The 23228-nt window shown below is 42.9% G+C and overlaps 1 protein-coding gene across 9 annotated transcripts in view; it reads right to left on the bottom strand.

The window, feature by feature from the left end:
• LOC115174483 (1-phosphatidylinositol 4,5-bisphosphate phosphodiesterase beta-4) overlaps positions 1-23228 on the bottom strand; it is a 135134-nt gene that overhangs the window by 26870 nt on the left and 85036 nt on the right. For 8 of the 9 annotated variants that reach the window (XM_029733040.1, XM_029733039.1, XM_029733047.1 and 5 more), the window contains 14 exons: positions 18102-18245; positions 12553-12632; positions 12232-12285; positions 12059-12140; positions 11834-11934; positions 7645-7702; positions 6366-6474; positions 5945-6155; positions 5771-5864; positions 5418-5497; positions 4870-4954; positions 4565-4655; positions 4284-4379; positions 3247-3410 (listed from right to left, as the gene is read on the bottom strand). In XM_029733040.1, the coding sequence (XP_029588900.1) occupies positions 3247-3410; positions 4284-4379; positions 4565-4655; positions 4870-4954; positions 5418-5497; positions 5771-5864; positions 5945-6155; positions 6366-6474; positions 7645-7702; positions 11834-11934; positions 12059-12140; positions 12232-12285; positions 12553-12632; positions 18102-18245 (1449 nt within the window). Of the gene's footprint in view, positions 1-3246; positions 3411-4283; positions 4380-4564; positions 4656-4869; positions 4955-5417; positions 5498-5770; positions 5865-5944; positions 6156-6365; positions 6475-7644; positions 7703-11833; positions 11935-12058; positions 12141-12231; positions 12286-12552; positions 12633-18101; positions 18246-20356; positions 20823-23228 lie in introns of those variants that run through there. The other variant, XM_029733048.1, reaches the window with a different exon arrangement.

Below are 23228 nucleotides of genomic sequence, written 5' to 3'. Positions count from 1 at the left end.
GCAGCAGAGTTTTAACTCTGGGTCTTCCTTTCCTGTGGTGGTCCTCATGAGAGCCAGTTTCATCATAGCGCTTGATGGTTTTTGCGACTGCACTTGAAGAAACTTTCAAAGTTCTTGACATTTTCCGGATTGACCTACCTTCATGTCTTAAAGTAATGATGGACTGTCGTTTCTCTTTGCTTATTTGAAATGTTCTTGCCATAATATGGATTTGGTCTTTTACCAAATAGGGCTATCTTCTGTATTCCACCCCTACCTTGTCACAACACAACTGACTGGCTCAAACACATTAACCTGATATGGATGGGGGTAGTATTTTCACGGCCAGATGAAAAAATGTACCCGATTTAAACTGGTTACTACTCTTGCCCAGAAACGAGAATATGCATATTATTAGTAGATTTGGATAGAAAACACTCTGACGTTTCTACAACTGTTTGAATGGTGTCTGTGCGTATAACAGAACTCATATGGCAGGCAAAAACCTGAGAAAAATCCAACCAGGAAGTGTAGGATCTGAGAAATGTAGTTCTTCTTTCTAGTCCCTTTCGAAACTACAGTATCTGTGCTGTCACGTTGCACTTTCTAAGGCTTCCATTGGCTGTCTAAAGCCTTCAGAAAGTGTTTTGAGAATTCCCCTGTCACTGGGCAGAGTATAGTAGCTCAGTTTCTAAGTGGACTGCCTGGGGACAAAGAGATTGGATGTGCACGTTCCTGCGAGCACGCTGTTTTTTCTTTTCCTCCTTGAATGAATACACTATTGTCTGGTTGGAATATTATCGCAATTTTACGTAAAAAATACCATAAAAATTGATTTTAAACAGCGTTTGACATGCTTCTAAGTACGGTAATGGAACATTTTGACTTTTTGTGTCTCGAAATGCGCTCACGCGTTACCCTTTGGATAGTGACCTGAACGCAAGAACAAAACGGAGGTATTTGGACATAACTATGGATTATTTCGAACAAAAACAACATTTCTTGTGGAAGTAGCAGTCCTGGGAGTGCATTCTGACAAAGATCAGCAAAGGTAATACAATATTTCTAATACTAATTCTGAGTTTAGTTTGCGCCGAACTTGGCGGGTGTCTGAATAGCTCGCAGTGATGGCGAGCTATGTACTCAGAATATAGAAAAATGTGCTTTTGTCGAAAAGCTATTTTAAAATCTGACACAGCGATTGCATAAAGGAGTTCTGTATCTATAATTCTTAAAATAATTGTTATGTATTTTGTCAACGTTTATGTAGAGTATTTTTGTAAATTCACCGGAGGTTTTGGTGGGAATACATTTTCTGAACATCACGCGCCAATGTAAAAAGCTGATTTTGCATATAAATATGAACTTGATTGAACAAAACATACATGTATTGTATAACATAATGTCCTAGGAGTGTCATCTGATGAAGATCAAAGGTTAGTGCTTCATTTAGCTGTGTTTTGGGTTTTATTGACATATATGCTTGCTTGGAAAATGGCTGTGTGATTATTTTTGTCTATGTACTCTCCTAACATAATCTAATGTTTTGCTTTCGCTGTAAAGCCTTTTTGAAATCGGACAACGTGGTTGGATTCAGGAGAGGTTTATCTTTCAAATGGTGTAAAATAGTCGTATGTTTGAAAAATTGAAATTATTGGATTTTTGAGGTTTTGTATTTCGCGCCATGCAATCCCATTGGCTGTTGGCTAGGGGTTAAGCTGGCGGAATGGGGTTACGCTAGCGGATCGCCTAGATGTAAGATTAAGGAAAGAAATTCCACAAATTAACTTTTAAGAAGGGACACCTGTTAATTGAAATGCATTCCAGGTAACTACCTCATGAAGCTGGTTGAGAGAATGCCAAGGGTGAGCAAAGCTGTCATCAAGGCAAAGGGTGGCTACTTTGAAGAATCTCAAATAGAAAACATATTTTGATTTGTTTTACACTTTTTTGGTTACTACATGATGTGCTATTTCATAGTTTTGATGTGTTCACTATTATTCTACAATGTAGGAAATAGTAAAAATAAAGAAAATGAGTAGGTGTGTCCAAACGTTTGACTGGTACTGTATATCTTTTACAAATTCATAAAACATTTATCGCTCAGGGATTTCACCATGAGGCCAATGACATTTCTAAGTGACCCCAAATTTTTGAACGGTAGTGTATAAACTGGGGTTACTTACCAAGACGACATTGAATGTTCCTGAGTGACCTAGTTACAGTTTTGACTTAAATCTGCTTGAAAATATATAGCAAGACTTGAAAATGGCTGTCTAGCAATGATCAACAACCAACTTGACAGAGCTTGAAGAATGTAAAAAAGAATAATGGGCAAATATTGTACAACACAGGTTTGCAAAGTTCTTAAGAGACTTTAGCCAGAAAGACTCATAGCTGTAATCACTGCCAAAGGTGATTCTAACATTTATTGACTCAGGGGGTTGAGTACTTATCTACCGTAATTTCCAGACTATTGAGCGCACCTGAATATAAGCCGCACCCACTGAATTTAAAAAAAAGTATTATTTTGAACATAAATAAGCCGCACATGTCTATAAGCCGCAGGTGCCTACCGGTACATTGAAACAAATTAACTTTACACAGGCTTTAACGAAACACGGCTTGTAAAAAAAATAAATAGGCTTTAACGAAACACGGCTTGCAACAAAAATAAATAGGCTTTAACGAAACACGGCTTGTAACAAAAATAAATAGGCTTTAACGAAACACGGCTTGTAACAAAAAATAAAAAATTAGCAGTAAACAGTAGCCTACCAAGAAAGTCATTGGTCACTATCTTCCTCCTCCTGTGCACTGAAACCACTGAAAATTGAAAGCGGGAAAAATCCATATATTAGCCGCGTCATTGTTTAAGCCGCAAGGTTCAAAGCATGGGAAAAAAGTTGCGGCTTATAGTCCGGAAATTACGGTAATCAATATATTAGTGCTTTATTTGCCATTAATTAAATAAAAAAATTCAAATTTGTCTTCCACTTTGACAGAGTATTTTGTGTAGATTGTTGACAAAAAAAAGTACAATTAAATCCACTTTGTAACACAACAGAAAGTGGAAACGTCAAGGGCTGTGATTACTGTATGTAGGCACTGTACTACAGACCAAATATACTACAGTATATCAACATGACGTGTACATAATGTATCTCTGTCATCACCTGAACACACAACTGAACACAGAGACTCTTTTTGGCTCATAGGTTACAAAGTCTTACCTAAAAACACAAATTCTATTCACAAAATGTCTACCTTTTTGATGCTGTTGTCCCTCTCCTTCTCCTCTCCGTCTTTGTTCACACTGACGCTGACACTGTCACTGATACTGACACTGGTGCTGAGGCTGTTCTCTTCACTAGGCTCCTCTGATGTACTCGTCTTCAAGTCAGGAATCACATCCTTCACATCACCAAGAGCTACAGAAACACACAGTTACCCTCCAACACACACCGTTCAAAACAGGGCCCCCCCCGCAATTCACCTTGAGGAGAAAACATTTTAGTTGCCCCCCCTCTGGGTGGCAGAGAGAAAAATGTGAAGCTTTAAAGTGAATGTCCTGCAATTCTACACATTTTGCCATGACTTATGCCACGTTCATATAATATCTGAATGGGGTCACCCTGGAGGTCAGGGCCACTGGGTTCGTGCCTTGCGTGCCTGGTCAGTAATTCAACCATGATTACTAGAAGGTTTAGATAGCTGGCGAGACTGAAAAAAAATTGCTTACAATCTATAAAATGTTAGCTGACGTGGGCTAATTGAGTGACTGTCAGTGACTGACATAACAAGAGAAATGCTGCTGATGCACTAACACATTTCAAAATTGCACACTGTGTATTCTGCTATCCTAGCCAACGGTAAGCTGAGACCCCCGGTGACTTCCTAAGCGGCAGCTTATGTCGCTTATGTCTACACTCTTAGAAAAGAAGGGTTCCAAAATGGTTCTTCAGCTGTCTCCATAGGAAAACTATTTTTGGTTCCAGGTTCGAACCCTTTGTGGAAAGGGTTCTATATACAACCCGAAAGGTTTCTACCTGGAACCAAAAAGGGTTCTTCAAAGGGTTCTCCTATGGGGACAGCTGAAGAACCCTTCAGGTTGTAGACAGTTCCTTTTTTTCTAAGTGTAGAAACAGCACTGGTCACAAAGACACATCTACTCCAGTCAACCGATTCAAATTGCCTGAATATCTCAGCATCCAAAGTGACTACACACCAGCACAAAAATGAAAAGAAGAACAGGCGTACACAAACGTAAATATCTGCACACACACACACACATACACACTCACCGTTCTCCACATCTTCCTCTGTCTCTGCTCCTAGTAAGATGGCTGGTGTGTTGGTCTCTCCTGCCTCCATGTGCTTCTTAAAAGACTCTAACTGCTCTGCAGAACACACACAACAACACAAGTCAACACAGTGTAAGTCAATCAAAAAACAACATACAGAATGACTCAGAACAGGCAGGTCCAGCAGTAGCAACATCTGTGTGAAACTAAGGGATATGAAATGAATCTTTGAATGAAGTTAACAATCATGTGAAAAGACAAGACTGTCGCTGTCAACGTACTCTGTTCCACCTCGGGTTTCAAGCGCTTGTTTTTGATGAGGATTTTGCGTTTGAGATCGTTGGGAGAGGGCAAGGGACGACCCGCTTCAACCTGGCAACAGCAGCAAACATTACGTTTAAAAAAAAATAAAACGACTCAAGACATTTACAGTAAACGGTTCTTTTTTTTGTAGCATGGAAATATTACATCCACATTCTTTATTATGTCCAGTCATCATCAAAATGTCAGACACGGTACAGATACAGACACTGTAGATAAGAAACAGACAGGTATAGATATACAGTGTGCTAGAAGGTGGACTCACAGGGAATCCCTCAAGAGGATGCCTCAGTAGGTATTCTCCAAAGATCTCCTCACAATAACGAGCCATCTTGTACTGCTGGGGTTTACTGAAACACACAGGATTTTGTTGTTGTTGTTGTTGTCGCCATTAAATCAAATGCAATAATAGTTACATGTCATTTCGATCAGATGTACAGGAATAAATAATAACCTTGTTATGTGTAAAATTGTCAAAATGATTGTGGATCATTGTGAAATGCTAACGCACGCGATCAAACACTTGCATCAAGACATTTGCATTGACATTTGAGTCACTTAGCAGACGCTCTTATCCAGAGCGACTTACAGTTGGTGCGTTCGTCTTAAGAGAGCTAGCTAGGTGAGACAACCACATATCACAGCCATAGTACGTCAATATTCCCCTCAATATAGTTATCAGCAAAGGCTGTGCTGGTAAGAAAAGACAAGTGCGAGTGTTAGTTCCCTATTTTCCCTCTTGCACAGGAATAAATAACAACATTGTCGTGTACAAAGTTGTCAAAAATATTCTGGATCATTGTGAAATCCTACCTGCAGTGGTTTTCAAATGACAGGATCACGGGATACTCAGACGTCACAAAGGCCGTTTCCCTGATGGCTGAGATCACATCCTTTTTGAGGGGGGGGGGAACAGCAACATGGGGATTGATGTTAAAAATCACCCTGGATCCATTATTTATCGTTCTCCTTAAGTCTCTCTGGAGGTGAGTGTCTGATCAATAACCGCAGTGAAACTTCCAATGGGAGAGCTGCAGGTTGCAATCAGATGCAGTATCAATCTATCAACACAAGAGGGCAGACTTGCCACACGCAATGAACACAACGTTCTGACTAATCGTCTTCATTCTTTGAGTGAGCGTGAATGTGAGTGTGTGTGTGTGTACCTTGAAGAGGATGTCAGTACACATGGCCTTGCCGTGAGTGATGATAGGTTCCTGGTCTTCTCCTTTCCCATCCCAGCAGTCCAGCTCTACACACCTGACACAAATACAAAAACAGTTTACACACTTTGCATAAAACACACGCGCACACACACACACACACCCCTCCACCCCTACCTGCAGCCGGAGAGCAGCACCTGTCTGTACATCTCCACGGAGGACTTCCCTCCGAACTGCCTCCCGTTCAGGTAGGTGTTGTGGGACGAGGCAATGAAGTAGTGGGCCAGCGGCTGCTCCATGTCCTGGTACAGCTCCAGGCAGTCCAGGAACACCGGGGCATTCTCATCTGACATCAGGTACCTGCAGAAGCCATCGCTGGACATACGGCCTGGGGGGAGAGGAGGAGGAGCAGAGGGGGAGTAAGAGAGTGTCTAAGAGTGTGTGTTTAACTTAGTTTTTCCTCAACTCTCACACAACCAAACATGCGGGCCCATTAGTATGAGGGCGGTGTGCTCTTCTGTTATTCACCAGAAGAGGGCAGCAGTGCTCTTCCCTCTCTCTCTCTCTCTCTCTCTCTCCATCCATCCCACTCTCTCACCTTTCTTCTTAAGGTCGGGGTCTCTCTCGTACTTCTCGATGATCTGCATGGCTCGTTTAGGGTCGTAGAAGGGGAACAGGATCTCATTTAGCCGCGGGTCGCGCTGGTTCTGGAGAACGCAATGATACACAAGACCGTCTCACTCACACACACACACACGTCACTGCACACTAAGAACATTGGGACCCATTCCTAACTTGAGAAATGGGCATGTAAGTCGAGCTTCTGCGCAGATCTACCCATGAAAACTAATGCCCGACTTCAGGCAAAACCTCGCAGAAACGCCTTCATGGTTTTAAGCTACTTTCGAGAAACTTTACGCGCACAAGTCATGTGACCAACTGAGTTGAACCCGGTGTCTTCTGCGTGCCATAAAACCATTTTATCCCGCTGATCTAATTAGCTCGTGAAGCCAACACCAGTTTTCAGGTCTTACGCAAAGGGGTTAAGCTACACATCATGTGAGGGTTGCTTTAACGAACCACCTCTGTTCAATTTCTCAGGTTAGGATCGGGACCATTAGGACAAGAGACAGCAATTAAAACACACACACACACACACACACACACACACAGCTGACGCTTACAAACAAATGCGGGCTGACACCGTGACAATGGATATAGTACTATCCAGTACAAACACATCTTTCATTTGTGGGTGTTGAAATGAAAACCAAAAAGCCAGTTACTGGTACAGAGCTACTGCAATGAGGTGGGGAGAAGAGGTGTGTGTGTGTGCTAGTCAGAAGTAGGGAGCTAACGTGTGTGGTCCTACAAGAAGAGAGACATGACAACACCACTGGCCACTAAAGCAGGAGGGAACACATTTTTCAGAGCCTTTGTACTACTGGGGATCCACTTCAGCATTGCACACAGAGAAAGAGAAGCGGGCACACGTACAGAAGATAGAAGTGGAAGCAGGTAAGTTTTTCAGCCAAAGCAGAGACAACTAGCAGACAGACAGACAAACAGGCAGCGAGGAACAGGCAAGATGGCCGAAACGGGAGCCCCTCCCTCCCCAGGTCGCCAGGGTTACACAATCAGTCACAAGTATGCGGGGGGTGGTGAGAAATAGGTTGGGGGTGGGAGGCGTGCAGCTTAGAGGGTCAGGATGAAGTTATCCCTAGACAATGATTTAAGGTCAGTTTTGCATTGTTATCCCCCCCCCTATGTTAACTGATCCTAGATCTGTGCCTAAGGGCAACTTCTACCCTATGCCAGGTGAGAGGGGAGGGATCAAGCACTCACACAGTGAAGTTAATGAATGATAAAGAGCTTACTTCATTCAGAAATCTGACTAACTGGTCTACGTTTAAAAAATCACTTTTGTCCCCATTGCTGCAAAGGAATTCATTAGAAAGACAAAATGTTAGGATTCTTAAAACCCTCTCAGTCAGTCAGTAACTAGAAAGCAGAATTCTTTTTTTTTTTTTTAAGGGTAAAAATAGAGCACTGTCATGTTACACTTTCACAAGAACATTCTAGAACATGTTAACATCACCACTGGTCAAACATTTAAGAACCATTGAGTTAGTTTAAAACAAAAGGTGTTAATGTGTCCCTGATTAAGCAGATTAGGTTGACCGGGGGTTATTAGTAGAGCAGCTGCAGACTGTCTAAGAAATTTGATCTCTCAACAAACACCAACATAAAGTGCATTGGGGAAGTATTCAGAGCACTTTTTCCACATTTTGTTACGTTACAGCCTTGTTCTAAAATGGAGGGGCAAAAAAAGAATCCTCATTAATCTACACACTATACCACATAATGGCAAAGCAAATAACAGTTTATTTGAATTTTTTGCAAATGTATTAAAAAAAATATATATATATCACATTCAGACCCTTTACTCAGTACTTTGTTGAAGCACCTTTGTGGGCGATTATAGCCTTGAGTCTTCTTCGGTATGACGCTACAAGCTTGACACACCCTGTATTTGGGGACTTTCTCCCATTCTTGCCTGCAGATCCTCTCAAGCTCTGTCAGGTTGGATGGGGAGCGTCGCTGCACAGTTATTTTCAGGTCTCTCCAGAGATGTTCGATTGGGATCTGGCTGGACAACTCCAAGGACATTCAGAGACTTGTCCCGAAGCCACTCCTGCGTTGTCTTGGCTGTGTGCTTAGGGTCGTTGTCCTGTTGGAAGGTGAACCTTCGCCCCACTTAGAGCTCCTGTGCACTCTGGAGCAGGTTTTCATCGAGGATCTCTCTGTAGCTTGCTCTGTGAATCTTTCCCTTGATCCTGACAAGTCTCCCAGTCCCTGCCGCTGAAAAACATCCCCACAGGATGATGCTACCACCACCATGCTTCACCGTAGGGATGGTGCCAGGTTTCCTACAGACGTGACGCTTGGCATTCAGGCCAAAGAGTTCAATCTTGGTTTCATCAGACCAGAGAATCTTGTTTCTCATGGTCTGCGAGTCCTTTAAGTGCCTTTGGCAAACTCCAAGTGGGCTGTCATGTACCTTTTATTGAGGAGTGGCTTCCGTCTGGCCACTCTACCATAAAGGTCTGATTGGTGGAGTGCTGCAGAGATGGTTGTTCTTCTGGAAGGTTCTCTCATCTCCAAAGTGGAACTCTGGAGCTCTGTCAGAGTGACCATCAGGTTCTTGGTCACTGCTCTGACATGCACTGTCAACTGTGGGACCTTATATAGACAGGTGTGTGCTTTTCCAAATAATGTCCAATCAACTGAACTATCCACAGGTGGACTCCAATCAAGTTGTATAAACATCTCAAGGAGGATCAATGGAAACAGGATGCACTTGAGCTCAATTTCGAGTCTCATAGCAAAGTGTCTAAATACTTGTGTAAATAAGGTATTTCCGTTTAAAAAAATATTTGAGCAAAAAAACTTTTTTGCTTTGTCATTATGGGGTATTGTGAGTAGATTGAGGACATTTTTTTATTTAATCCATTTTAGAATAAGACTAACGTAACAACATTTCAAAAAAGGGAAGGGGTCTTAATACTTTCCGAATGCACTGTAGAACAACACTCTCTCTCTCCTGTCATTCACATAAACAGTATATTTACTACAGTTATCAACCCAAACTGTTACTAAATACTAGAGGTCGACCGGTTAATCAGAATGGCCGATTAATTAGGGCCGATTTCACGTTTTCATAACAATCGGTAATCGGTATTTTTGGACACCGATTTGCCTTTTTTTTTTACACCTTTATTTAACTAGGCAAGTCAGTTAAGAACACATTCTTATTTTCACTGACAGCCTAGGAACGGTGGGTTAACTGCCTTGTTCAGGGGCAGAACGACAGATTTTTACCTTGTCAGCTTTGGGATTCAATCTTGCAACCTTACGATTAACTAGTCGAACGCTCTAACCACCTGCTTTACATTGCACTCCACGAGGAGCCTGCCTGTTATGCGAATGCAGTAAGAAGCCAAGGTAAGTTGCTAGCTAGCATTTAACTTATCTTATAAAAAACAATCAATCAATCAATCAATCATAATCACTAGTTAACTACACATGGTTGATGATATTACTAGTTTATCTAGCCTGTCCTGTGTTGCATATAATCGATGCGGTGCACATTCGCGAAAAAGGACTGTCGTTGCTCCAACGTGTACCTAACCATAAACATCAATGTCTTTCTTAAAATCAATACACAAGTATATATTTTTAAACCTGCATATTTAGTCAATATTGCCTGCTAACATGAATTTCTTTTAACTAGGGAAAATGTGTCACTTCTCTTGCAACAGAGTCAGGGTATATGCAGCAGTTTGGGCCGCCTGGCTAGTTGCGAACTGTGTGAATACTATTTCTTCCTAACAAAGACAGCCAACTTTGCCAAACGGGTGATGATTTAACAGAAGAGCATTTGCGAAAAAAGCACAATCATTGCACGACTGTACCTAACCATAAACATCAATGCCTTTCTTAAAATCAATACACAGAAGTACATATTTTTAAACCTGCATATTTAACTAAAAGAAATACAGGTTAGCAGGCAATATTAACCAGGTGAAATTGTGTCACTTCTCTTGCGTTCATTGCATGCAGAGTCAGGGTATATGCAACAGTTTGGGCCGCATGGCTCGTTGCGAACTAATTTGCCAGAATTTTACGTAATTATGACATAACATTGAAGGTTGTGCAATGTAACAGGAATATTTAGACTTAGGGATGCCACCCGTTAGATAAAATATGGAACGGTTCCGTATTTCACTGAAATAATAAACGTTTCGTTTTCGAGATGATAGTTTCTGGATTCGACCATATTAATGACCTAAGGCTCGTATTTCTGTGTGTTTATTATATTATAATTAAGTCTATGATTTGATAGAGCAGTCTGACTGAGCGGTGGTAGGCCCCAGCAGGCTCGTAAGCATTCATTCAAACAGCACTTTCATGCGTTTTGCCAGCAGCTCTTCGCAATGCTTCAAGCATCACGCTGTTTATGACTTCAAGCCTATCAACTCCCGAGATAAGGCTGGTGTAACCAATGTGAAATGGCTAGCTAGTTAGCGGGGTGCGCGCTAATAGCGTTTCAAACGTCACTCGCTCTGAGACTTGGAGTAGTTGTTCCCGTTGCTCTGCATGGGTAACGCTGCTTCGAGGGTGGCTGTTGTCGATGTGCTCCTGGTTTCAAGCCCAGGTAGGAGTAAGGAGAGGGACGGAAGCTATACTGTTACACTGGCAATACTAAAGTGCCTATAAGAACATCCAATAGTCAAAGGTATATGAAATACAAATCGTATAGAGAGAAATAGTCCTATAATTCCTATAATAAATACAAGATAAAACTTCTAACCTGGGAATATTGAAGACTCATGTTAAAAGGAACCACCAGCTTTCATATGTTCCCATGTTCTGAGCAAGGAACTTAAACGTTAGCTTTCTTACATGGCACATATTGCACTTTTACTTTCTTCTCCAACACTTTGTTTTTGTATTATTTAAACCAAATTGAACATGTTTCATTATTTATTTGCCACTAAATTGATTTTATTGATGTATTATATTAAGCTAAAATAAGTGTTCATTCAGTATTGTTGTAATTGTATTGTATTACAAATACATTTTTTTTTTTTAAAAACGGCCGATTAATCGGTATCGGCTTTTTCCCCGGTCCTCCAAATAATCGGCATCGGTGTTGAAAAATCATAATCGGTCAACCTCTACTAAATACCTCTTCACTACAATAATCACTGTTGGGACCATGCTGGAAAAAAACATAGCAATAAAATGCTATATAGATGTTGTACTGTAAACGCCTGACCAGTGAGCAAAACTGGTTGAAAATACATATTTCCAACCAGTTTTGACATTGACAAGATGTCTTCTCAACCAGCATAAGACCTTGCTACGCCTACCCTTACTGTACACTCAGATGTGACTAGCATTTATGGTGCAGCTAGCTTTCTAGAGCAGAGCAGGTTAGATCATCGAGAGGGGAGAGTAACAGCAGAAGAGGTCTGGGGAGTGGAGTTAGTCACCGCTCACATTTTCTTGAAGAGCTCCTCGATGTCAGTGCGAGGGCAGATCTTCTGAGTCAGGGCATAGAAGATGTCAAAGGGGAACGCCGAGTGTTCTATCTCATCGTTCTGAGGGAAAGAACGACATGATACATGTTACACAACGGTGTCCGACGCCATCATTCTGAAGACGGGAGGTAGACCCGACGACAGGATTACAATAAAAAGGTACCGCGCACAACATCCCCTTTACCTTTCCACTCGGCAGTCCCAGTTCCTTCAGAGCCTGGAAGATTCCTTTCTCTGTTTTCCCAGACGCAAACGTCCGCGTGATGCTGAAACGGAGCGAGTCAGCTGTCACCACAACGTCGACTGGATCAACTCAAATGACCGATAAATGTTATTACTAACTGAAGGGTCTCTTACGTTCTCACTGGGATTTTGCCGTTCACATTGGTCAGAAAGCACATCCTCATCCAACTAAAAAAAAGAGGAGAGACAACACATATTGAGGTGTGTGTTTGTGTCAGCATGTGTGTGTGCGTTTTGGGGTTTTCTATAGTAAAGCAATGAAAATTCAGACAAGTGGGGGCGTTTAGCCGGTCCCTACAAGGAAAAAGGCAATCTTAGGCTTAGGGGTTAGGAGAGGGACGGAAGGGTTACAATTAGGGTTAGGTTTAGGAGTTAAGGGTTCGAGTTAGGTTTAGGGGTTAAGGAAAATAGACTTTTGAATGGGTGTCTACTCACTGTTTCTTGAGGCAGGTCATAGGACAGACGTTATTGGCTCTGAAATTGTGGATCACTGACCTCAAACCCTCCGTCCACTTCTGCAAACAAACAAAGAAAGAAAGAAACAAACACAAGCGTTCACACATACATACACTATATATCCAAAAGGTATGTGGACACCCCTTCAAATTAGGGGATTCAGCTATTTCATCCACACCCGTTGCTCACAGGTGTATAAAATAGAGCACACAGCCATGCAATCTCCATAGCAAAACAATGGCAGCAGAATGGCCTTACTGAAGAGCTCAGTAACTTTCAACATGGCACCGTCATAGGATGCCACCTTTCCAACAGGTCAGCTCATCAGATTTCTGCCCTGCTAGAGCTGCCTCTGTCAACTTTAAGTGCTGTTATTGTGAAGTGGAAACGTCTAGGAGCAACAAGGGCTCAGCCGCGAAGTGGTAGGCCACACAAGCTCACAGAATGGGAGCGCCGAGTGCTGAAGTGCATATTGCGTAAATATCGTAACACTCCCTACTGAGTTCCAAACTGCTTTTGGAAGCACACATCAGCACAAGAACTGTTCGTCGGGAGCTTCATGAAATGGGTTTCCATGGCCGAGCAGCCGCACACAAGCCTAAGATCACCATGCGCAATGCCGAGCGTCGACTGGAACAGTGTAAAGCTCCCCTCCATTTGACTCTGGAGCAGCGGAAACGTGTTCTCTAGAGTGATGAATCACGCTTCACCATCTGACAGTCCGACAGATGAATCAGGATTGCCAGGAGAACGCTACCTGACCTAATGCATAGTGCCAACTGTAAAGTTTGGTGGAGCAGGAATAATGGTCTGGGGCTGTTTTTCATGGTTCGGGCTAGGCCCCTTAGTTCCAGTGAAGGGAAATCTTAAAGCTACAACATACAATGACATTAAAGATGATTCTATGCTTCCAACTTTGGGTCAACAGTTTCGGGGAGACTTTTTCCTGTTTCAACATGACAATGGCCCCGTGCACAAAGCGAGATCCATACAGAAATGGTTTCTAGAGATCGGTTTTGGAAGAACCTGAATGGTTTGAAAAGAGCCCTGACCTCAACCCCATCGAACACCTTTGGGATGAATTGGAACGCCGACCGCGAGCTAGGCCTTATTGCCCAACATCAGTGCCCTTCCTCACTAAAGCTCTTGTGGCTGAATGTAAGCAAGTCCCCACAGCAATGTTCCAACATGTAGTGGAAAGCCTTCCCAGAAGAGTGGAGGCTGTTATAGCAGCAAAAGGGGGGACCAACTCCAAATGAACAACCCTGATTTTGGAATGAAATGTTTGACGAGCAGGTGTCCAAATACTTTTGGTCATGTAGTGAACTTACAAAATAGGGGTTAGTTGTTAAGTTTAAGGTTAAGAGTTAGGGTTTATGGTTAAGGAAAATAGGATTTTGAATGGGAATTAATTGTTGGTCCCCAAAAAGTCTTCACAAGTATAGTAAAACATAGTTGTGTGTTTTTGTGTGTGAGTGTGTGTGCGCATGTGTATTGTGGGCATGTGTGTGTGTGTGTTCAGCCCTGATGTTCATGAAAGGAAATCTCTGTGGTTAATGTTAGCTGTATTGTCATTAAGTCCCTTCTGTTTAAAGAAAGCAGAAAAAAACTTCCAGGGACACAGAACAGCCTAGACATTGACAAAGACTGCATGCTTACAAGTGCATTTTCCACAAACAATTAGCCTAAATGCATTTGTTTCGATCAAAGAGTTTTCAATAGCTTTTTGTCTGTTGGAATTAATTGTTCTATTGAGGCAACTAACAAACAAACTATATTCTAAAGGCATTGTTACAGTATCCCTCCCAGATAAGAAACAACATCCAAGGCTAAATAACACGTGTTTAGATACAGCTACAAACCTGGAGGGCTAGAAAAACATTCAAGTATGAAATATTTCATGTTGTTGAACGTACAGGTAATTGCCAAAATAAAACACACACTTGGGTAAAAGAGTGGAGAATCTTGTAGAATCTATGCCAAGGCACATTGAAGCTATTCAGGCGGCTTGCGGTGGCCCAATGCCTTATTAAGACATTATATTGATGTTTCCTTTATTTTGGCAGTTACCTGTAGCTGTACCTGGTCTAAGCTATGAAGGGAAATGAGCAGTAAGCAGTAGGCTATATTTCACCAACTACCCTCAGCTTTCACTGCTCCAGCCCTTGAAACGCAATCAATAGTGTATTAATGGTGGTGGGAACAATGGAACAAGTGACCAACTCTTCTCTCCTCTGTTCTGTTGCCTTGGCCACTTCAAGTACCACTGCCCTTAGTCACGCTACCGTCACCCCAATTATGACTTGGCCCTGTGGCTGGAACGGTAAGGTTGTGAGGTCAAGGAGGTGGATGGAGAGAGTCAGAGAGGTAGAGATGAGTGGGTAAGGAGAGGAGTGGGTAACAAGGTGTGACGGTTATTTGAAAGATGGAGGGAGGAAAGTAGGGACCAAATCTTAAAGCTACAACATACAACAGGTCGACCGATTAATCGGAATGGCCGATTAATTAGGGCCGATTTCAAGTTTTCATAATAATCGGTATTTTTGGCCACCGATTTTTTAAATGTTTTTTTATTTTTTATATTTTTTGACTAGGCAAGTCAGTTAAGAACACATTCTTATTTTCAATGACGGCCTAGGAACGGTGGGTTAACTGCCTTGTTCGGGGCAGAACGACAGATTTTTACCTTGTCAGCTTGCGGATTCAATCTTGGAACCTTACGATTAACTAGTTCAACGCTCTAACCACCTGCTTTACATTGCACTCCACGAGGATCCTGCCTGTTTCGCGAATGCAGTAAGAAGCCAAGGTAAGTTGCTAGCTAGCATTAAACTTATCTTATAAAAAACAATCAATCATAATCACTAGTTAACTACACATGGTTGATGATATTACTAGTTTATCTAGCCTGTCCTGTGTTGCATATAATCGATGCGGTGCGCATTCGCGAAAAAGGACTGTCATTGCTCCAACGTGTACCTAACCATAAACATCAATGTCTTTCTTAAAATCAATACACAAGTATATATTTTTAAACCTGCATATTTAGTTAATATTGCCTGCTAACATGAATTTCTTTTAACTAGGGAAAATGTGTCACCTCTGCAACAGAGTCAGGGTATATGCAGCAGTTTGGGCCGCCTGGCTCGTTGCGAACTGTGTGAAGACTATTTCTTCCTAACAAAGACAGCCAACTTCGCCAAACGGGAGATGATTTAACAAAAGCGCATTTACGAAAAAAAGCACTATCGTTGCACGACTGTACCTAACCATCAATGCCTTTCTTAAAATCAATACACCGAAGTATATATTGTTACACTGGCAATACTAAAGTGCCTATAAGAACATCCAATAGTCAAAGGTATATGAAATACAAATCGTATAGAGAGAAATAGTCCTATAATTCCTATAATAACTACAACCTAAAACTTCTTACCTGGGAATATTGAAGACTCATGTTAAAAGGAACCACCAGCTTTCATGTGTTCTCATGTTCTGAGCAAGGAACTTAAACATTAGCTTTTTTACATGGCACATATTGCACTTTTACTTTCTTCTCCAACACTTTGTTTTTGCATTATTTAAACCAAATTGAACATGTTTCATTATTTATTTGAGGCTAGATTGATAGTATTTATGTATTATATTAAGTTAAAATAAGTGTTCATTCAGTATTGTTGTAATTGTCATTATTACAACAACAACAAAAAAATAACAAAAAAAAAAATTGCCCGATTAATCGGCACCGGCTTCTTTGGCCCTCCAATAATCGGTATCGGCATTGAAAAAAAAAAAACATAATCAGCTGACCTCTACATACAATGACATCATAGACGATTCTATGCTTCCAAATTTGTGGCAACAGTTTCGGGTAGGCTTTTTCCTGTTTCAACATAACAATGGCCCCATGCACAAAGCGAGGTCCATACAGAAATTGTATGCAAAGATCGGTTTTGGAAGAACTTGACTGGCTTGCACAGAGCCCTGACCTCAACCCCATCGAACACCTTTGGGATGAATTATCACGCCGACCGCGAGCCAGGCCTTATCGCCCAACATCAGTGCCCTTCCTCACTAATGCTGTTGTGGCTGAATGGAAGCAAGTCCCCGCAGCAATGTTCCAACATCTAGTGGAAAGCCTTCCCAGTACAGTGGAGGCTGTAATAGCAGCAAAGGGGGACCAACTCCATATTAATATCCCTGATTTTGGAATGAAACGTTGGACGAGCAGGTGTCCACATACTTTTGGTCATGTAGTGAACTTACACAATACACACACACACGCGTACGGCCTTCTCTGGACGTTTATTTACTCACAGCGTATCCGCTTCACCGTGTCTATGTGTGTGTGTTCTCTCCTCACCCACAGTGTTTGTTTAATTTCCTCTCTCTGTTTAATTTCAAAGCAGCCACGACCAAACAGCAGATGCAGATGTATGCACACAGCTATCCTGCCTGTATGTGTGTGTGTAAACAGCGTTGATTTCGGATCTCCCTCGCCTCTCTCTCTATAACACATGTTGTCCGGCTTCTCTCTCTTTCAACGGACACATTACCCTTAATACGTGAGGCAGCGTGCTGTTTGTCTCTGGGCTACGTGTGTGCGCGCGTGTGTGTGTATTGTTCACAGGCTGTGTTGATGTGAACAACTGTGTCAGCTCTTCAGGTCTGCTGCAACTAACCTGCTGAGAGTGTGAGATGGTGTGTTCATGTGCGCGTGTGTTTGGTGTCTGTATACCAGAGAGCAAGAGAACAAGGTAGCATGAATGAGCGTGTGTTAGTGTGTGTGTGTGTGTGTGTGTGTGTGTGTGTCCTTCAAGCTCAGCTGGTGATGGCACCTCTAGGTAGTCTATAATCATTCCGCATTCCGTCTTCTACAGTGTAAACCCCACGTTAACCATTTCGCCCCCCTCGCTCTCTCTCGCTTCGTCTCTAATATATACACACGTCTTATCAGGAATCCGACTAAAACAACCACATCAAACAATTCGGCGTCACCTGTTCACGGATACATCAAAAGGGGTCTTCTGCGCCCAGCTGACTGAGAACTCCAATCTTCCCATTTCTTCTAACACTCCTCTAAAAACATCCTGGCTGGCTAGCCACAGTTTTCCATGTCACCACCAGAGTGCAATGTTTCACATGGTGACCCCTGTAAGGGCTAGCTGGGAGAGCGAGAGAGAGAGACAACCGTTAACATCTACAGAGGGAGATGGCTGGGAGAGCGAGAGAGAGAGAGCGAGAGGGACAGAGAGATATCCTGGCCGCGTGATGGCATTACCCTAGCATTGTCTGGATTCACTACCACCATGGAAAGAAAATGGGGTTGACTAGGTCTGTTCGAGTTGAGCAACGTTACATTCACGTTGTAATGGTATGAACCCTGTGTCGGTTTTAACGCTGCGCATTTACCCTAGCTGTGTCAATTCCTGGTCGATCGGATCAGTCGCAGCGTGTCATGAGGTATGGATGTCGTATGAACGTTGTAATAATGCTGCCATCACATGATATTAACATTGCGTATTTACCCTAGCTGTGTCTGGGCTGTCAGCCACCATGTACATGAAGGAGAGGTTGACGAGGTCGGTCCCGCTACAGACGCAGATGACACATCCCTCCAGCTCCTCCTCTTTCTTCCCCACTGCCTCGAACGAAGACAGAATCTTAGGGTCCTAGAGAGAGGGGGAAGAGAGGGAGAGAGAGATACAGTTGAAGTCAGAAGTTTACATACACCTTAGCCAAATACATTTAAACTCAGTTTTTCACAATTCCTGACATTTAATCCTAGTAAAAATTCCCTGTCTTAGGTCAGTTAGGATCACCACTTTATTTTAAGAATGTGAAATATCAGAATAATAGCAGAGAGAATGATTTATTTCAGCTTTTATTTCTTTCATCACATTCACAGTGGGTCAGGAGTTTACATACACTCAATTAGTATTTCGTAGCATTGGCTTTGTGATGGCCACTCCAATACCTTGACTTTGTTGTCCTTAAGCCATTTTGCCACAACTTTGGAAGTATGCTTGGGGTCATTGTCCATTTGGAAGACCCATTTGCGACCAAGCTTTAACTTCCTGACAGATCTTGAGATGTTGCTTCAATATATCCACATAATTTTCCTCCTCATGATGCCATCTATTTTGTGAAGTGCACCAGTCCCTCCTGCATCAAAACACCCCCACAACATGATGCTGCCACCCCCGTACTTCACGGTTGGGATGGTGTTCTTCGGCTTGCAAGCCTCCCCCTTTTTCCTCCAAACGATGGTCATTATGGCCAAACAGTTCTATTTTTGTTTCATCAGACCAGAGGACATTTCTCCAAAAAGTACAATCTTTGTCCCCATGTGCAAACCGTAGTCTGGCTTTTTTATGGCGGTTTTGGAGCAGTGGCTTCTTCCTTGCTGAGCGGCCTTTCAGGTTATGTCGATATAGGACTTGTTTTACTGTGGATATAGATACTTTTGTACCTGTTTCCTCCAGCATCTTCACAAGGGCTTTTGCTGTTGTTCTGGGATTGATTTGCACTTTCCACACCAAAGTACGTTCATCTCCAGGAGACTGAACATGTCTCCTTCCTGAGTGGTAAGACGGCTGCGTGGTCCCATGGTAATATTGTTTGTACAGATGAACGTGGTACCTTCAGGCATTTGGAAATTGCTCCCAAGTATGAACCAGACTTATGGAGGTCTACAATTTGTTTTCTGAGGTCTTGGCTGATTTCTTTTGATTTTCCCATGATGTCAAGCAAAGAGGCAATGAGTTTGAAGGTAGGCCTTGAAATTCATCCACAGGTACACCTGCAATTGACTCAAATTATGTCAATTAGCCTATCAGAAGCTTCTAAAGCCATGACATCATTTTCTGGAATTTTCCAAGCTGTTTAAAGGCACAATCAACTTAGTGTATGTAAACTTCTGACCCACTGGAATTGTGATACAGTGAATTATAAGTGAAATAATCTGTCTGTAAACAATTGTTGGCAACATTACTTGTGTCATGCACAAAGCAGATGTCCTAACTGACTTGGCAAAACGATAGTTTGTTAGCAAGACATTTGTGGAGTGGTTGAAAAACGAGTTTTAATGACTCCAACCTAAGTGTATGTAAACTTCCAACTTCAACTGTATGTAATAAAGACCAACAGAATCTCATCAAGTCATTATAAAACGTGATATAGTTACATTTTTTTAACCATTTCATCTGTCTCAGACAGACCTAAACAGAATGTTATAAAACTTTTCTATGTAACATTGATGAGTTGAGGAATCCCCTTCTTGTATTATCCTTTGAACTATCTAGGACAACCAGAATAACTGGGATAGGATAAAGTAATCCTTCTAACCCCCCCTTTAAAAGATTTAGATGCACTATTGTAAAGTGGTTGTTCTACTGGATATTATAGGTGAATGCACCAATTTGTAAGTCGCTCTGGATAAGAGCGTCTGCTAAATGACTTAAATGTTAAATGTGTGATTGAATCAGCTGGATAGCAACAGACGATTCATTCTGCAAAGCCAGCCTCTGTTCATTAAAGCGAGTACAGCCAAATATCCTCAATGTGATTCTTCTTTCTTTGTTCATTGAGTTAGCGGCAATAGCTGTGCAATTGTGTAATCGTGTTAGTGATCCAACCGAGATCAGCCATGAGATGAGTTGCTCTTTGTCTGTTGTTTACCAAGAAGAACGCGTAACCTTACCAAAACACAGACAGGGAGGGGACGCGGCCTTACACACACACACACCACACGTACGCCATGCACAGACGCAGTCACACACACCGTCTCAGACGTAGAGTACCTCCCGTTCTGTCAACAATACGCGCACTACCTCGTGATCCGTGCACACACACACCAACGAGTGTTTTCAGATGTTTGAGTATTTGTTCGAGGCTGAGCGAGTGGTTTACTCTCCGGCGTTTTTGAGAAAGCACACCTTAATTATAGTCAGGCATCCGTATGGGCGCTCCCCCCAGGACCCCAGGGCCTTCCATAATTCATGTCGCTCGCATGATGCCAAACATTACACTGCAGCAGGAGACGACCACGGAATTATTGAGGGAGTCTATATGTAATGGAAGGAGTAGCTGTGTGTGTGTGTGTGTGTGTGTGTGTGTGTGTGTGTGTGTGTGTGTGTGTACACATTTTACTATACTTGTGAGTACCAGAAAGTCTTCACAAGAATAGTAAACCAACACAAATTCTGAGAAGTGAGAACATTTTAGGGTTAGGGGTTAGTTGTTAAGTTTAAGGTTAAGAGTTAGGGTTAAGGTTAGGGTTAGGGAAAATAGGATTTTGAATGGGAATCAATTGTCTTCACAAGTATAGTAAAACATAGTTGTGTGTTTTTGTGTGTGGTGTGTGTGCGCATGTGTATGTGTGGGTGTGTGTGTGTGTGTGTTCAGCTCTGATGTTCATGAAAGGAAATCTCTGTGGTTAATGTTAGCTGTATTGTCATTAAGTCCCTTCTGTTTAAAGAAAGCAGAAAAAACTTCCAGGGACACAGAACAGCCTAGACATTGACAAAGACTGCATGCTTACAAGTGCATTTTCCACAAACAATTAGCCTAAATGCATTTGTTTCGATCAAAGAGTTTTCAATAGCTTTTTGTCTGTTGGAATTAATTGTTCTATTGAGGCAACTAACAAACAAACTATATTCTAAAGGCATTGTTACAGTATCCCTCCCAGATAAGAAACAACATCCAAGGCTAAATAACACGTGTTTAGATACAGCTACAAACCTGGAGGGCTAGAAAAACATTCAAGTATGAAATATTTCATGTTGTTGAACGTACAGGTAATTGCCAAAATAAAACACACACTTGGGTAAAAGAGTGGAGAATCTTGTAGAATCTATGCCAAGGCACATTGAAGCTATTCAGGCGGCTTGCGGTGGCCCAATGCCTTATTAAGACATTATATTGATGTTTCCTTTATTTTGGCAGTTACCTGTTGCTGTACCTGGTCTAAGCTATGAAGGGAAATGAGCAGTAAGCAGTAGGCTATATTTCACCAACTACCCTCAGCTTTCACTGCTCCAGCCCTTGAAACGCAATCAATAGTGTATTAATGGTGGTGGGAACAATGGAACAAGTGACCAACTCTTCTCTCCTCTGTTCTGTTGCCTTGGCCACTTCAAGTACCACTGCCCTTAGTCACGCTACCGTCACCCCAATTATGACTTGGCCCTGTGGCTGGAACGGTAAGGTTGTGAGGTCAAGGAGGTGGATGGAGAGAGTCAGAGAGGTAGAGATGAGTGGGTAAGGAGAGGAGTAGGCAAGGAGAGGAGTAGGCAAGGAGAGGAGTGGGCAAGGAGAGGAGTGGGTAAGGAGAGGAGTGGGTAAGGAGAGGAGTGGGTAAGGAGAGGAGTGGGTAAGGAGAGGAGTAGGTAAGGAGAGGAGTGGGTAAGGAGAGGAGTAGGTAAGGAGAGGAGTGGGTAAGGAGAGGAGTGGGTAAGGAGAGGAGTGGGTAAGGAGAGGAGTGGGTAAGGAGAGGAGTGGGTAAGGAGAGGAGTGGGTAAGGAGAGGAGTAGGTAAGGAGAGGAGTGGGTAAGGAGAGGAGTGGGTAAGGAGAGGAGTGGGTAAGGAGAGGAGTGGGTAAGGAGAAGAGTGGGTAAGGAGAGGAGTGGGTAAGGAGAGGAGTAGGTAAGGAGAGGAGTGGGTAAGGAGAGGAGTGGGTAAGGAGAGGAGTGGGTAAGGAGAGGAGTGGGTAAGGAGAGGAGTGGGTAAGGAGAGGAGTGGGGTAAGGAGAGGAGTGGGTAAGGAGAGGAGTAGGTAAGGAGAGGAGTAGGTAAGGAGAGGAGTGGGTAAGGAGAGGAGTGGGTAAGGAGAGGAGTGGGTAAGGAGAGGAGTAGGGTAAGGAGAGGAGTGGGTAAGGAGAGGAGTGGGTAAGGAGAGGAGTGGGTAAGGAGAGGAGTGGGTAAGGAGAGGAGTGGGTAAGGAGAGGAGTGGGTAAGGAGAGGAGTGGGTAAGGAGAAGAGTGGGTAAGGAGAGGAGTGGGTAAGGAGAGGAGTAGGTAAGGAGAGGAGTAGGTAAGGAGAGGAGTAGGTAAGGAGAGGAGTGGGTAAGGAGAAGAGTGGGTAAGGAGAGGAGTGGGTAAGGAGAGGAGTGGGTAAGGAGAGGAGTGGGTAAGGAGAGGAGTAGGTAAGGAGAGGAGTAGGGTAAGGAGAGGAGTAGGTAAGGAGAGGAGTAGGTAAGGAGAGGAGTAGGTAAGGAGAGGAGTGGGTAAGGAGAGGAGTGGGTAAGGAGAGGAGTGGGTAAGGAGAGGAGTGGGTAAGGAGAGGAGGGGTAAGGAGAGGAGTGGGTAAGGAGAGGAGTGGGTAAGGAGAGGAGTGGGTAAGGAGAGGAGGGGTAAGGAGAGGAGTGGGTAAGGAGAGGAGTGGGTAAGGAGAGGAGTGGGTAAGGAGAGGAGTGGGTAAGGAGAGGAGTGGGTAAGGAGAGGAGTGGGTAAGGAGAGGAGGTAGGTAAGGAGAGGAGTGGGTAAGGAGAGGAGTGGGTAAGGAGAAGAGTGGGTAAGGAGAGGAGTGGGTAAGGAGAGGAGTGGGTAAGGAGAGGAGTGGGTAAGGAGAGGAGTGGGTAAGGAGAGGAGTGGGTAAGGAGAGGAGTAGGTAAGGAGAGGAGTAGGTAAGGAGAGGAGTAGGTAAGGAGAGGAG

Source organism: Salmo trutta, chromosome 35, assembly GCF_901001165.1.
Source record: "Salmo trutta chromosome 35, fSalTru1.1, whole genome shotgun sequence".
Lineage (NCBI taxonomy): Eukaryota > Metazoa > Chordata > Actinopteri > Salmoniformes > Salmonidae > Salmo > Salmo trutta.
This window is presented reverse-complemented; position numbering and strand designations above follow the sequence as displayed.